This window comes from Prinia subflava, chromosome 6 (genome assembly GCF_021018805.1).
Source record: "Prinia subflava isolate CZ2003 ecotype Zambia chromosome 6, Cam_Psub_1.2, whole genome shotgun sequence".
Lineage (NCBI taxonomy): Eukaryota > Metazoa > Chordata > Aves > Passeriformes > Cisticolidae > Prinia > Prinia subflava.
The window spans coordinates 11,063,273-11,079,920 of record NC_086252.1 but is presented as its reverse complement, the minus strand read 5'-3'; the positions used below and the strand labels follow the sequence as shown (position 1 = coordinate 11,079,920).

General features: G+C 41.1%; 1 protein-coding gene across 1 annotated transcript; it reads right to left on the bottom strand.

Moving 5' to 3' along the window:
• Nucleotides 1-31: 31 nt before the first annotated feature.
• Nucleotides 32-11,547, bottom strand: COQ10B (coenzyme Q10B). The gene is made up of 5 exons (XM_063400230.1): nt 11,185-11,547; nt 7,622-7,768; nt 5,952-6,144; nt 3,748-3,849; nt 32-1,337 (listed from the first exon to the last, which is right to left on the bottom strand). Exons 1-5 carry the CDS (start codon nt 11,238-11,240, stop codon nt 1,170-1,172), a joined length of 666 nt encoding a protein of 221 aa, XP_063256300.1. The 5' UTR covers nt 11,241-11,547; the 3' UTR covers nt 32-1,169.
• Nucleotides 11,548-16,648: the final 5,101 nt, after the last annotated feature.

Here is a 16,648-nt window from a genome sequence, read left to right as displayed (position 1 = left end):
ACATTCTTATTTTAAGTAAAATGGTCTGAAACTGTTTCAGGGCTGTCTTTATTTTGAAACATACCTTTCTATGTTATTTAATATCCTGTCATGTAGTAACCATATGGATTACATCTGCTGCAGAGAAAGGACCAGCTTCAGCACCTAGCCTGAAGCTTGGTAATGTGAGGCAGCATAAAGGAAGTATTTAGAATCTGTTCAAACCTCTTCTTTTGGTTTCTTTAGAGACTTTCAGGAAGAGAGTTTCAGGAATAGAAGCACTAAACATGTATTTTATCAAGATGGTATTATCACAGTGGGAGTATGGTACTGGAAAACCTCAAAGCATGAGGGTTTAGTGCTCTCTTGTATGATTTATGATGACAGCTGGCCTTGGCTGTGCTTGTCTGCAGGAAGCACAGGGCCTCTTGTTCCCTGCTTCCAGGTAGGGCAGCATTGGTACCTGTTTCTCAGAGGTAACACTTGCTTTAGTGTTCTGTTTGCATTAGATGAGATGGAGGTAACCAAAGTGCAATGTGTAACAGGGAAGGAGTGCCAAGGAGCAAGTTCAGCCTGCCATATGTACTACAAATTTCAGACGGGTCCACTGGGAACCACTGGCTATACCTGAGACTGCTGCACTCCAATTAGTACTCCTTACGCGTTTCATCCCTGAAAATGAGGGGAGTTCTAGAGCAGTTGCTGTTCCTGGAGCAGCTGGAGACCCCTGACTTAGCTTTGCTGTTCATTAGGATTAAAAGCACCACTCCTCAGGTTGCCAGACTGCCATTCTCTGGGAAGGCAGTGTCAGTTGGCTCTGCTTAGGCAGAGCTGGTGAGTGGATGCTGTGAAGCTGCGTTCCCACAAAGCCGAGTTAATGTGTTACAGTGCTGGAACCCCCAGGGGCTGAGGCAGAGCTTGGGCCCTGATTCCAGGAGCCGTTAAACGGCAGCCTGAGCTAGCCTGGGCTCCAGGAGCTGCCAGGTGTCTGTTACTGATAAGGCTTTGAGCTGCACTTGACTGCGGCTTTTGAACGTTCTGTACGTGTCTGGCTGAGCAGGTGTGTTTGGCACAGGGGAGGATCACACCCCCAGCTCAGATAAGAAATAGATGCCCCAAAGGAGGAGCATGGTACTTTGTAAAATGAAGTGTAGGAACAAGTTTATAGCTGAGCTTGTTACAGTTTCCCTTTACGTCTGGTGAACTTCATGCAGCATCAACTCCCGGGGGATGCTGGTTTCTGGGCCATGGAGTTTGGATGCTCTTCTTTCAAAGGCAGCAACCATCTGCTTTACAACTTCATCAAAAAATAGTGTAGCGAGATTGGAGTGTAGAAGTGAACGAAATTCAAAAGAAATCTGTTTAAGAAAATAAAAGATAATTAGTTTTTCTATATAGACTGTTGTAAAATGCTGTTACAAATAGACAACTCTATTAGAGAATGCCCAGCGAAGGCTGCAGGTGCGTTGTAGAACAGTTAAAACTGAGGAATAGGTGAATGTGGCTGAGAAGGAAACCCATGTTCCTTGGTCTGAGGACTGCACCCCTAGGCTTTTCCATTAGAAGAATCCTCTCATTCTGTTCTCTGAAGTAGTCATTTACATTTACCTAAACTGTCTTCTCTTTAATAAATGATTTGTTACAAAAGAGGTTTGGGGTATTAAAAAACTACTGACAAACAATAACTGTTATTTTGTGCACAGAATTCACTTGGGGGACAAATACTTTTCTTTATCTGAAGAAAATCCTGCATGGCAAGACAGCAGACTAAGAGGTAAGCTGGAGCATACCCAAGAAACTAAAAAGTGTCTTGAAATAGTTGCCTATTAAATGCCAGTATTTTAAATCACTTTCCTTGTTGGTGGCAGTAAGTTCAAACAGGCAGTTTAATGACTAAAACTACAGATTTGGTTTATGTCACATCTCACCTCAACAGCCCCCTCTCCTGACCTGACACCAGCAGTCAATCACATGGATTGGGAGTTAAGTAATTTTTGTCGTTCCTGAAAAATCAGCAGATTTAATGCCACAAGGAGCAAAAACAGCTTCTCCCCAATTCCTTATGAGCAATGCATGTTAATTGCAAAGCTGTAGCATAGAAGTAATTAAAGAGCTTGACCCATAAGCCAAGTGTAGCCTCATATTTACATTTGCTTGACCTCAAGCATCAGTAAAATTAATGTGTCCTTGAAGGTCTGAGAGCTGTCATTTAGGGCAGGCAGAGTTCTGCAGACGGGGGATAATGAGTTATGTCAGTCTTGAGGTATGGTGTACATTAATGAAGTTTGCAGGAAGTAAACATGGTGGTGTGCTTCAGTCTATGAACCAAATCATTTCAGAGCTGAATCCCAAGTAGCAAAGTTCCCTGCTGTATGTGGATGTCTCCTGGAATCAGGCTGGCACAACAGGATACAGCAGCTTGTGGGAACCAGCATAGCCCGAAACTCAACATTCTCTAAAGCAAACAAGCATTCTTGAAATCAGAGTTTTCTCTTGAATATCTGTAATTGCAGGGCCTGTTTTGAGGAGTTTGTTGTGAAATGCTTATCATCCCTGCCTGCAAGTGCCTAGAGGCAAGGAGCAGCAGGGCAGTGATTGGCAGGGGTTAAGCTCAGCCAACTGCACTGGCTTCTGCTGCCTCAAAGCAGGGTAAGCAGCAAGATATGTTGAGAGTGTTCCCCCAGGAAAACAAAACGTCCATATCCAGTTGAGTTTTGATTCCCTTTAGCTGAAATTCTTGACCTGAAATGTCAAAATGTGGCTTTGGTTTGTGGTGTGGTGCTGTTTTCCCACAGAGCCTGTACTTAGACTGTACAGCTTAAAGAGCTGTTTAATTCACATTTTTTAACTGATTTATGGCTTGGGTTAAAAGATAGCTCATATATGTTAGTAGAAAGAACTGACACTTACTTGCCTGAAGAAATACATATAACATGAGCACATAACATGCAAGCCGTTAAAAATGTGGCTCTTTGAGCGCCTGTAGATTAATTTTTACTGAGTATTCCAGCAGATGGCAGCAGGATTAGGCCATCTCTGTGTACTTTTGCAGCCTGTTACAACCCCCAGCTCAATGCAACACCTATACCTTGTTATGAAATTAAAGGAAAAAATGTGATGGCAGACAAAGCAGACAACATGGAAAAGTAGTAACTCGAATGGAAGCAGCTTTTCTGGGAGTGAAATCAGGCTAAATCAGGTACTGGATTGAAAGAGCAATAGTTTTGGGCTGCAGTGATATCCCATCACAGATTAGAGACAGCAAAGATCTATTACACTTGCATTAGAGAAGGAAGGAGTAAGGCTTAAAATCATGAAAGAGTAAAACTGGGAAACAGGAAATTAAACTGACCAAACTGCAGCCCAAACAGGACAGATGGCAGAACACTGACTTTCTGGTACCAAGAGCATTTCGGTTGTAGAGTAATTAAAGAAAATACCAAAGTGTATTTAGCATTTCTCCTGCATTTGACTGTCTAAAACCTTCTGTATGTTTAGAACTGTAGGGTGAGAGGTGCCTGTCCTAGGCTGTTTCATGATACATGGACACCTCACAGGAAAGCTGCTGTCTCTGAAGGATACTGAAGTGGTTTCCAGCAGTGAAGCTTGCAAAATATTTTTTGGACAAAATTGACTAAAGCTAACTTGTTTTCTGTGTATAAGTGCTTAAAGAAATAGCATAGGCATTAAAAAAAGCCCCCCTCAGTTGAAGAGAAGTGTTTCTATGTGCTGCTCCTAGCATGTGGTAGTTTTAATTACCATACTTACTGAAAAATCCAATGTACACGTCCTTGGATAACCAGGGATACCAGGGCTCAAACGCCACACTGTTTCCAAGTGATTAAAGAGTTTTCCATCTGTGCATGATGCCTAAAACAACGTTTTAAAAATCAAGCTACAATTAGGCAAATTTTACAAACGTGACAAACAGTTATCACTGAAGCTTGTGTTTGCATTTTGTTAAATAGTGATGGTCATAGAATAGTTAAAATCGTTCTTACAGCACAGGCAGCATGAGATCCTGTAGGCACAGTTGTCAGTTATGGCAAAATAAATGAAGTCCTTCCAAGGCAAAGGAAAAAATTGTGTTGAGTGTCATAAAACAGATTCATGATGCATAGAACATCCAAATACATAACCTCAACTAGCTTGGAATTTGTAGAGACAATTTCTGTAACTTTTTGTGGGTCTTTTTTTTACAAGTTCCTATTGTTACCCCAGGAGCTCTGCTCCAACAGACTGCCCCCAGGGAATAAGTGTTGCTTGGGTGGGAAAGCTGTGCTAAGGTGACTCATCTCAAAGACTAATCACCAGCACAAGAACACCTACGTTTCTTTTTGCAGGAATGAGATAATGCATGGCCTTGCTACTTCTGCATCAGAAAGGGAAGGAGTAGAGGGAAGATTAGATACCAACAGCTGGGCCTGCTTTTCCCTGCTGCTGTCAAAACAGCAGGAAAAATGGGAAAACTGCCACCGTGCCCCCTTTCTCCCAGTCTTAAAGTGGCAAACTCACTCCATGCTTTCCCCCCTCGGCAAAAACTGCTGTTACCAATCGGATTTTTCCATTGCTTAAGCCCTAAAAAAGGGAAAACCTTAAGCAACAAACCCATTCCCATTTTGTGCCTGAGCACCACACAAGGTTCCTTTGCCTGGAGTGACTTGAGAGGACAGTGAAATAGTCCGAGCACACAATCACTTCCCTAGAAATGTTCCTGCAGTTCTGTGGAGATAATGTAAACCTCTAGGAAAAGTAATTGCAGCAGAGAAAAGGCTAATGAGTCTCGGGAGAGGAAATCTGAAGAAATGGCTTTCCTCACCACTTTTGTAGTTTTTTTTCCTGAGACAAGAATGCTTCTTTTGAGTGAATAAAAGGGAAAAAGAGCTGGTAAGCCAATCTGATAGCTGTGTGAAAGAAAGAACCCTGTCTCTCAGGGAACTGTAGGAAAGGAAAACTTTCAGCATGTTAATCACAGACTTTCCATTATAGCTGTTCAACTTTTTTAATAAAGGGAGAAGTGTCTTTTTTCGTTCCAGAATCAGTCAGGATATTGAATAAAGGCATTTTGCATATTCCTTTTCCAATTTACATCTCCCCTGTACTTCAGAAACTCTTTTTCTGTTAAGTGTCTCTTATTAAGAAACCTGGAAAAGAATAGTGAAATAGGATTTTCAAACAATTATCTTAAACAGCAATCAACTGCTATAATTTCCACTATTCCAAACCAATTAGGATTTGCCAAGGGAGAGTCAGTTTTGCTATAAGGGATCTGTTCTGAGCCATTCTTTAGCAAAAGAGATTTGAACATATAAAGAAAACAAACAGAAGATCCAGGCATCATTGACACTTTTCCACTTTTGTCAATTATTGCTCTTGAAAAGCTGAAAGGAGAAATATAACTGCTTCTCTTCTGAACAAATTAATTGTAAAAAAATTGACTTTGAATCCACATTTCTGTCTTCTCATCAATATATTGAATAACAATCTCTTCAGCACATCATACTGAAGCTTAGCCTTTTTTTTTTTAGGTTGTTCATATTAACTAGTTAAAATTGTGAGAAGAAAAGTAATGAGAGACTGCAAGTTCATTAAGGCATCAGAAGCTAGAGTTGTCAAATAACTTTTAACTGAGTACTTATTTTGCATTCAGAGAAGCTGGGACTAAATTAAAAAAAAACCCCAAAATCCCAAGGAAAAATGCTAATGTCTTCATTTAATGGCTGCCAGTTTTGCCAACAGCAAATTAAAGAGTGATTCCCTCTTCTCCCTCATGTGACAGGTTATGTTTTAAAACATATTCAAATTCTCCCCAGTTTATCTAAAGTCTTTAAAGAAAAGCAACACAAGTTTTGAGCCACACAAAGAACTTCCAGCATAGATTTTGATTTGAAGCAAGATTTTCCTGTAGTATTCAAATTTCAACAAAAAAAAAATTAAGGAAAATTATGGTTAGGAGAAAAAAATGTAATTACCTTAACTAAATGTGGTCTCACTAGGGTTACAATTGATGTGTATCTCTCTACTACAGGAGGAAATCCTATTTCTAGCTGTGCTTTGCAGTATCCAGAGCGCTTTGACAGTATGTCTGACTTTTTACACCAAGGAACAAAGAGCTTGTAATTCTCCACAACAGCAACAACTTCATACATTTCCTGCATGGAATACCTGGAAATGGACACATAAACATTACAATTACAAGGTATTTTAACTTCAAATCCAGTATTAAAAAGTCTCAAAGATGGTATACATGGCATAGGCAGTTGAAAGGTGGACATGGTCACTAGCACTGATTTTGGAAATTGAAAATGCTGCCTTGCTAATTAAGAGGAAAGAAAAGTAATACACTGGTAATTGCTTTTACATAAAGAAGCAAAATATCATACACCATCCAGCAGTAATGTTAGTGAATAATGAACCTAGTGCCTTCTGCTTTCTACAATATCAGGTAAACAAGCATACACTTCAAATGGAAACCTTTTTTCCAGCACAGCTGTGTCTTCATTTAGGCAGATCTTGGACATTCTTGGACATTCCACACACACACACACAGAAAAAAAAATATATCCACACTTCATGACTCTCAAGACAAGGTGTACCAAAACTCAAGTATTATATTTCATAAGGCTTAAACAGAGGAGCACTACTTTCCTTATTTTAGCCCAAATAAAAAGCTTAATTAAAAACCAGATGCAATAGAGAAACCTTCCAGCATCACAGAATGGCTGATGTGGGAAGGGAGCTCTGGACTTCATTTTGTCCAGCATCCCTGCTCAGGCAGGATACTGAAATCAGATGAAACAATATTAAGGCAACATTTTAGCTGATTCTGCTGTAACGTGGCAAAGTATTACATAGCTATGGTTTTTAATTTTTCAGAAACAGATGGGATTAAGTATGCTCTTAATTTCCTTTAAAATGAAATATATGTTCAACAGTGCTCAGCAGTGAGGACTATTGCAGAAAGGCCCTTTTAAGTGACTTGGCAAGATCTGTTGCAGTTCAAGAACTATCACAAAAAGGAATATTAAGTACAGTGAAAAAAAAAGCTAATAAAGAGTTCATATTGTTGTGGACCAGAGACTGGGGGCAGATACCACTATCATTAAATCATTAAATGAACTGGGATTTTCCCACTAGACCTAAGGCAAACAAGGTTTCAAAATCTTTTCCTGTGTGAAGCTTCTTCATCACAGAACTAATTATTTTTCTTCTTTTAAAGAAATAAGAAAACCTTGAAATGTATAATACAATGTAAGTGCAAACATTAGCATGTATTTGGGAGAAAATGGAACAACATTTTCACACCTGTTGATTTATTCACATTTAACTAGATGAAATTATTAGTGTATTACTCCATTTCAAGGTTGGTTTTGTTTTGTCATGGAATAGAACAGTTATTTCTGCTGTTTCTTGCTATGGGCCAAATATTTTGGGTTCCTACTTTTTTTATACTCATTTTCAGACTGGTAAACCTCATCTCTACAAATTCTGAAAGTCAAAACTCCTTTCTAGGTTCCCAGAGTCTTGGGGACATGTGTCTTCAGGGATACTCAGTCTTTTGAACTACTTGTGTTTTGGCTTAATCACAGCAAATACAAAATCAGTAAGCATTTCAAGTCTCTTTCCACAGTTTTATACCAACCCTATAATTCTTCTTTCAGAGTATTCTTTTCTTTTATTTATTAGTGGTGCAGCAACATTGAAGAAATTTCTTGAAAAAGTATGGCTCACTACAGGTACTTGCAAAGGAGAAGTTCTGGTCATCAGAATGCCACAAGAAGCCAAGTGCCTGAAACAGGGAAAATGCTTTTAGATGTGTTTCATATCAGCAAAATAAATAACAATGCATTCAGGTAGGACAGTCTCTTGTATAACATTACAGAAAATGTCAGCCAGATGGAAAAATGAAGGCTCGTAACAATATACAAACTGTGTCAAAAAACACAAGGGGCACCTTTTTTTTTTCCCCTAAGAGAAACTAAAAATAGCCAGTCATGACAGAAGTAACTGGGAGAGTGAAATACAAAGGGCCTCATTAACCAGTGGCTGCATGGCAGCTTGAGTTCACATTCAAGTCTCACATGCACTTAGTCTGCAGAACAGGCTTTCTTAACAGCAACAACAAGGCAGAGTTTGCAAAGCTTTACCCTTTTGGAATACACAAAGTAGAGAAGGTTTCACTCGGAGATGGAAAGCTGAACTCTGCTATAATCCCTCTGCTGCCACCCTTCTCTTAAAAGGACAATTTCATTTTGCAAGTCCTTTCAGAAGGTGCTTTGTTTCAGCCAGCTTTCAACATTTCCTTCAGAAAACACCACCAGAACTTTGGATGCAGTGTTTCCATAAGTAAAACTTAACAAATTACCTTCAAAAGTACTAGTAATTCTAAGCTTGCACCTCAGTGTTCTCTGTGAACATCTACACTAAAACCTAACAAATACTCATTGTATTTAACTGTTCTGCTAAATTACTCATTTTGCTCAGATCAAGTCAGTCAAGATGCAAAACGCTGCCTCAGAAGTGTCTGAATTTTGGCACCAGGAAAGTAAAAATGCCACTATTTGCCCTCAGTGACTCTACAAACATAAGCTAATGAGTAACCCAGGTCTTCTTCTAACTATATAATCAGGATTATACATCTGGATTCATGTGGTTAAAAATGGAGCTTAGAACTTAAAATAAAACTTAGATTTACTTAGAACTAGGCTTCTTTGGGGTTTGGTTGGTTGCTTTGTTGGTTTTTTAGACACAATGAACAGGTAGATGATATTTTTCTTTTTTCTTTTTTTTAACCAAGCACCAAATTAGTCAGCAAGTTAGATACCAATTTTGAATTAAATTTAATTAAAAATAACAATATGTTCTTTAAAAATCAACATAATTTAGAATTCAAAAAAAAACCCCCATGGTTACCCATGACTAAGCACATCAGCTTATATTGTCACTGTATTAGGAGACAGGTAAATAATAAATTGCTATTGAGTTTAGAGAAAAATAATCATCATTAGCAGCTGGTTAGAAACAATCTGTACACTTTTAAAAAACCAACTATGCAACTAGGATATGAAGCATGATGTTTGAAAACACATTGTAATCTCTGCATTTGAAAAGAAACTAAAATGGGACAGAAGTATTGTGTCAGCATTAAGAAAGGATAGTCCACTTTTAAAGCCTTTAGACAGCTCTCCAAATGTTTGTAACAGTATCTCAGGGGATGTGGACGAAGTCTTTTTTTTCCAGACAGACCTACAAGACTGTTAAGGAAAAGCTTTGACAGGAATGCTGGAAGGGTGCCAGTCACATTGTAGCTGCCTCGACCAGATTCACAGAAGGTGCTCGAATGTTTGGAGCAGACCTCATTCTGCACAGCTGATTTAAATTCCATCATCTGGGGCTGTGTATAGGACACACTCCAAATCAGTCACCAGGGTTTGTCTCTTGGTTTGTTTTTTACTGTAATGCTGTGCCAGTCTATTGTTTCATACAGTTTTATCTAAACTTGTTTCAGCCATGAGGATGAAAAACAATCCCTACGAATAATCTCTCAGCTGCGGAGAGACAATGTCCTTTCCACAATTACAGTACCATTCGAGGAAGGCAAGGTTAAGAGGTTATAATGCCAACAAGTATGGTGAGACTCCATCTCTCTCCCAATTTTATCTAAAGAGCAGATGCTGTGAGAATGTGCTGGGCGGGTCCCAATCCAGGAAGGCAGATCTCTTTAAGAAATCCCTTGGTTTCCATGGACTGTCATGTGTTTTTGTGAACCTGACCTGGGCCACTGCAGAAAAACCAAGTTCATTCTAGAATTCAGGCACACCTGCCACCTCTGTATTTATCCTCTGCTGGTGGCAGAACCATCTGCACTCACACTGCTCTTACTGGCATCACTCACTCCTGCCACTCAGTCCTTTCTCCCTGAGCACTTGAGGACTGATCACAGCAGCAGCCAACTGCCATGACCTGAAAAGGAAACATTTCTGGTGTTTGACATGCACGTGTAAGTGATCCATATTCAGTGATTTATTTATTTTTTTATTTTTTAAATTTTAAATAACTACACAATGTTCTAAGCCTGAAGATTTTTTGAAAGAACAGCTCTCTTAACCCCTCGGTGTAAAGACTGAAATTAGTGCCAGGAGCATGCCAGGGCAAATGTGTTTACTGTACCCCAACTGATACTTTCATCAGGTTAGTGATGTCTGATTTTATGGTCTGTGAGACACGAGTTGATCCCATTCAAAGTCTTTGCCAACAACTGTTCGTATCCCCAAAAAAATGAGTGTAGTAGCAAGTGTCCTCATTAGCATCTCAGTCTGAATAAGCACACGGGACTAATTTACCACCTGAGCCCTTGAAGCCTGCCGCTGGGCACAGTGAGGTTCTGCCGAGCTGGCAGCAGGTACGGAGTGCACTCGGGGGACAACTGCAGGAGTGAAGCATCCCCAGCTCCAAGGCTACAAGTAACACAGCACTGGGTTTGATCCAGCTTGTGCTTGCTAAAAACCAGCTGCCAGGATCCTTACAGCTTGCACTAGAAACATTTTTAAACTTAGTTTGCAAGCAGTTACTTAATGGGTACCAAACACCTTTCTAGCAAATTGATTTTGCTCTGGAGCTTCTAATAAATCACTTTTTAAAAAGCAATTTTGTTTACCAAGACTGAATGAACTTAATATTGCAAACATGACCCTAAGATTATACCACAAAGGATATACAGTAAAAAATGTAGCCCAGCAATACACTATACCACTGCACAGTAAACAGTTTTGTCAAATTATTGCATGAAATTTGATGTCATGAACCAATCTCTATTCCACTTTTTGACAGTTTTTACAAGGATGACAGAGTTTAATAAAGAAACATAGCAGCACTGCCATAACACTGGTAACAGGTGAACCTTTTACACTAAGATTTTCAAACTGCACTGTCATCTGCTTGCTCTCTTTACTTTCAGTTCCAAGGTTAACTCTTCCCCAAAGCACATTATTTTTCTCAAGCTGTTGCAGCCAGCCTTACACATGTTTAGGTGAGAAGGAACGTGTTTCTGAAGGGAAAACATCCGAGCGCTTCCTCGGTTTTTAATTCCTTTGACGGATTGCTCACAACTCTGCCACTGTCTCGGGCAAAGAGGAGGCGAGTTTCTAAGCAGGAAACCGGCCCCTCTCTATCACGCCCGCGGCGATCGCCCCTCGCCCCGCGTACCTGGCGGCGGCCCCTCCGGCCAGCGCCCTGCCGAGCGCCGCGCCGCTCCGCGCCATCCCTGCCGCGCCGCTGTCGCCGCTGTCGCCGCTGTCGCCGCTGTCGCCGCTGTCGCCGCTGTCGCCGCTGTCGCCGCTGTCGCCGCTGTCGCCGCTGTCGCCGCGCGCTGCGGGCCCGCCCCGCCTGCGGGGGCGCGCGGTCACGGGACAGCGCGCGCGGCCGCGGCGCTTCGTCTGATTGGCCCGGCGGCGCGCGAGCCCCGCGCGCGGCCATAATTGGGCTTGAGCGCGGGGGGCGCCCCCCCGGGCGGCGGGAGCGGCTTCGTCCCCGTGTCCGTCCCCGTGTCCCTGCCCGTGTCCCTGCCCGTCCCCCGCAGAGCGCCTGCCCCGGGAGGCCCGCGGGAGGAGTCGCTGGTGCTCGTCCCGCCTCTGCTCGGAGCGTGCTCAGGGTTACAGTCAGCAGCAGCTGAGCAGCACGGCCACAGAGCTGGCTGTAATCACAGAGCACCGCTGGACCACAGCTTGAAACAAAGAAGTCATTAATTAACACTTTCTCGTAATTCACCTTTCAAATACAGGCTCCTTCAAGGAAAGCGTGTTTACAATTACTCAACAATTTACAATTACTCTGGATTGGAGACCTACTGTTTAAATATAACTCATCACACCTTTCATATTTTGTATAATATGTGTTACACCTAAATTGGTAAAAGGTAAGACTGCAAACATTATTTCCATAAAATAGTTTGGCGCTCTTTTTTTTTTTCTTTTTTAGTTTAGTTTCTTTAGTACCAGCTATAGTCTTGCCTGGGACTCTTGAACTAAGACTGGTATTTTCACGTCCTGAACTTGCCTTGTGTCTGGGCTGTACGCTCTAGCAAACCTGGATACATTGCCAGCAATGTCCCTTCAACTACAGGAGGAACCCGTTCCCACCCACTGAGCTGCAACCAGAACTGCACACTCAATGGAAAGGAAGCGATTTTAGTTAAAGCTATTGAATGCTGAATGCACTAAGAAGTGAGAAGATTTCTGGACAAAAATAACTGTTAAATTATATAAACCTACAACAACATCCTCTTCAGAAAATAGATCATTTTAATTATCCCAGCACCCTTGCCATTAGCAAAACCACTCATTATTAAATCAGCACACCACCAATTTGGATGACAGAGACTAAACGGAGCAGCTTTTACTTTACCACCTCAGGTTATGGTGTTTTTCAGACAAGCTGCCCTGCAGCACGTCTCTATTAACTTACTGAAAACCAGAAATCAGTAAAAACTCCATGTTCTCCAGTGCAGCTGAAGAACAAACTGCAAAGCCAGAAATACAAACAAACCCCCAATCCTATGTTGTCATCCCCTCCTCTAACCCTTGTTACTAACCTCATCTGTGTGTTTTGCAACTTCCACAAGTGCTGCTGTTATTTGCTGTGTTTGTGTTTGTCATTCTAGCTTGCTCTGTGGATCAGGAATTACCTCTTACAAAGACTGATGTCTTTCAGTGTTTAGAATAACTGAAGTCAGGTGTTGAGAAGTCCAAGGTGATGGATGTCTAAGGCACTTTGAGGGGGTTTTGCCTTTTTTATTTTCTCTTGGTAGGCTCAGGATTAAAGTTCTTAGACATGGCTTGATACCCGTTGCTGGCAGAGAGAGTTGCATCTACTAGCTTTGACAGGAAGAGTGGCCCAAATTAATCCTTAACACCAGAGGGATGCATGACATTTCTGATACACTAGAAAGAGATGTACTGTAAGTACACAGGTTATTTTTTCTTCTAAATGCTATTTTTTATAACACTACCATTGTTAAAGGGTTAGGTTTAAATTGTGATTATGAGATTTATACTATTAAAAACAATTAAGAATTTTAAGGACACCTTTCAGTGGGCAAAGAGTCAATCTTCAACGAGGAGAACATATCCCAATGTAAAAAAGGGTATTTTTTATTCAGCTTTATTCCTAAAGTTGACTAAAAAGAGCAGCTGGTTTAGTATATTCCTTAGGCAGCCAGAGATATGCTGAGGAAAGCAAAAATATAGCCATTGTGTTCTTGTTTGTAAACAAGTTTTGAATAATACTTGCCTTTGAAAGATCTCAGAATACCTTGCAATTATACATGTAGGTTGGGAAAATTATCTACAAGCATGGATGATTAACCAGGATATAAAATCACATAAATTTTCTTATATTTCATATAGCACCAGTGAACTTAGTGTTAGTAATAATAGAAGTATTTGGCTGTGTAAAGGATCAGACTTGTTAAATCTTCATAATGTTTTGGTGAACCAAAAAATGCAAAAAGGGTTTAAATCTCAGTGCGTATTTGCTAACAGCTAGTTTTGAAATCCAGCTGCTCTGTTCTTACTCTGTCCCATTTCCAAACTAATACTGTCTGTATTTAACTGCTCAGGAAGAAAAGATCTGCACTAAACCATGCAGACCCCGGGCTAAGATGGGGCAGGCTGGGGGAGGATTGCTGCTTGGGGAGGGCCATGTCTGCAGCAGCCCTTACCCAACCCCCCGCCCCTGCCAGCCCTGGGGACTGTGCTAGCTGGGACACAGGGCCTGAAGGCTGCTTCCTCCTGGCAGAAAATCTACAAAAACACCCTCAGACTCCCTTAGGGGTGTGGTGCCGACATAGGGGAGCCCACAAGACTGTGGGAGCACAGATGACAGCCCCATTCCATCTTTCACTTATGTTCCTCAGCCCATCCTTACCAGCAGTGACACAAGCAGGGGTGGTTTGTGTTCAGGTTATGCACATCCTGCAGAACACAAAGCAGCCCTCATTGGAAGTCCTCCAAAAAGCTTATCTTCCAAAGTGTGTTTTTTACTCACTGGCTTTTCAGTGGCAAAAAGGATCCTTTCTACATTATTTCTTCTTGACATCAGAAGCAAAAATGCGACTGGAAGAGATCTTGTTTTGTGCTATTTTTTTCTTGCTCATATTGTTTGAGAAGTTTCTACAGAGTTGAAACATAGCTGCTGTGGTAAAATATTTCCTCTCTTTGTTTTAAGAACTTCTGCCCTTATCTTTAATAGACACATGAATGTCAGTGAACTGTCCCTGGCACAGGAAGGTAAACACAGGCAGAATGAAGGACTAGGAGTTTAGACCAGGTTTGTAGCTTTTTGCATAATGTCAGCTCATTGTACAGCTCTTTGTAGCATTGGGGGGGGGGGGAATGAATACAAATAAAAAGTTATTTTTGGAAGAAGTGGCACGAAGGTGTAGTCTAAAGCCTGCCTTCTTTGAGTGAACCAGTGCCAGAAACTTCTGCTGGCACAAGAGATGGGGTCAATCAAGGACAGGCAAAGAGTCTGGATACTTCTTCCAGCAGCAGTGCCAGCTAGGGCCAGTTTAAGCTGCCTGTGAAATTGGACCTGAATCTTACATAAAGCAGGACCTCAAAGGTCTGTTACTTAGGTATGATTCCAGATCTGCAAAGCCTGTGGGCTCGTAAATCCAATCTGTTCCAAATCCACCCAGGAATCTCTGTGTACACCTGTGTGTGTGGGAAAGGGATGGGAACTCAGCGGGGCTGGTAAACCACTAAACCCTGTCCATATCCTGTGGAAGCTGTGTGATGGAGTTAATGTTCTGCAAAAGTACACATTCAGGGGTTTGACAGGCACACAAAAAGGACCTGGGGCAGCATATAGAATCTGGTGGAAAAGCAGGGAAGAGACACAAGCAAAAGGCAGTTTTCTCATTGTTTCATCACAGCACAATTCCTGTTAGCACTCACAACAAGTAGCTCACTTTTATGTGTGAAATGGCACATTCTAAAATGACTGCTTTACGGCGTTCCTTGGCACCTCATCCCTAGCTCAGGTCTGTTTAGTAACAGAAGAAATGTACTGTAGCAACTGTTCTGCTTAACATAAGTTGGAACTCAGGCTGAAGAAACAAGAGAAAGGTACTGCAAATTGATCTTTGTAGTGAATCTGAGCATGTGACATTCACTTAAAATAGTTACATGCATTAAATTCTTGCAGTAGGGAATTTGTTTGCCTCAGCCTTACTGTCACATGTCCCTGGGCAGCTTGGTAAACATCTCCTTTTGTAGCCTCTGAGTATGTGCAAGTGCATCCTTCTAGAAATGCAGAATGTGAGTTTAATAACACTGAGAGTAAAGCACAGAAGGCTTTTCTGCACCTTCAAGGGACAGTCACTCTTAACATTTGAGTATATGTAGTTAGTAAATTACTAAAAGCAGAACTGTTCAGCAAACTCCTGCAAACCAATCAACACAAAGCAAAGATTGACAGAGCTTTAGATCAGTTGGTCAATCAAATACCCATATTAACACAAAAACATGAGCTTCACATTATTTTCTTTAAGGCAATCCTCAAAAAGCCATAATGTGAACTACCAACTTTCATAAGGGGCGTGATTAGTGAAGAGTCAATATGAATTTTGCCATCATGCACTTATTGCCCTTTTGGGAAATAGTTTATGCATTTTACCTGATGAAAAGATCTCAAGTAGACTTCACTTGGTGTCAAGGCTTCTGAGGAGATTAGGGGTTTAGCAGGTGTACAATAAAATTGCATGACAGTAAATAAACTGTGGAAGTTTACATATTACACTGTGTTATGAAATATCTTTGATGTGCTGTATCATTAAGCAATCGTGGACTTTGTACTTAGGTTGCATAGCTAGCCTTGGTGTTTTACTACTACTAAAAGTTGAGACAATTAAAAAAATAGCTTGTCCACAACACTTGACTGTGAGGGAGGGTCCCCAGGGCTTTGCATGAGGACAGAATCAATCCTATTCAGTTATTAGGTATACAATAGACAGTGATGCTGCAATGTGTGTATATTACATCAACTGGGGAAAAAAGTCAGTAATTCTCAAATGAACTGTGGAAATGGTGTGAGGTCAGTTACTGCAGAACAGCTAAACAATTCGTTTACATCCACACCTAGGTCATGTTCATAAACATCTGATTGTTCCTCCTCTCTCCTACACTATATCGAGTTTGTGCAAGTCTCTGTTGAATGCAATCAGTGGCTTTGACTGAGCTAAGTGAAGTGATTGCTTTCCAGGTTTTGTATGCAAAACTATTTTTAATGGCCTGGAGTAAGACAATTCCACTGCAGCAGCAATTTGCTACAGATAGTCGTATAGCTTTCATCTGCTTTTCCCATGTCATCAGTTTCTGACTATTTTTGCCACTTTAAATTCACTAAATATAGTGACTTAAAATTCCAATATGTAGTAGCTTCTGCTTTTTGTTGTTAAAGCTTACCTCCGGTGATCTTAGATTATTTCATGTATGAATCAATGTAAGAGGATTCCCAATTCCTTCTTCCACCTGCCAGTGGTTTTGGCCAGTTTGGTGTCATCTGCTAATTTTGTGAACACAGCTGCCCTTCCATCTTTCTCGAGTCCTAAAATATGGAACAGACTTGACCTGCCTGAAGGGCAGGAATCCGGTTAACCCCCATCTGGTAG

Bases quoted from the DNA above. Each gene is read 5' to 3' on its own strand.
- COQ10B (XM_063400230.1), bottom strand. From the start codon at position 11,240: ATGGCGCGGAGCGGCGCGGCGCTCGGCAGGGCGCTGGCCGGAGGGGCC. The intron at 7,769-11,184 runs GTACGCGGGGCG...TCCCTGTTTCAG, and splicing joins GCCGGAGGGGCCGCCGCCAG to GCACTTGGCTTCTTGTGGCA. The intron at 3,850-5,951 runs GTAATTACATTT...ACGTTGTTTTAG, and splicing joins TGAGACCACATTTAGTTAAG to GCATCATGCACAGATGGAAA.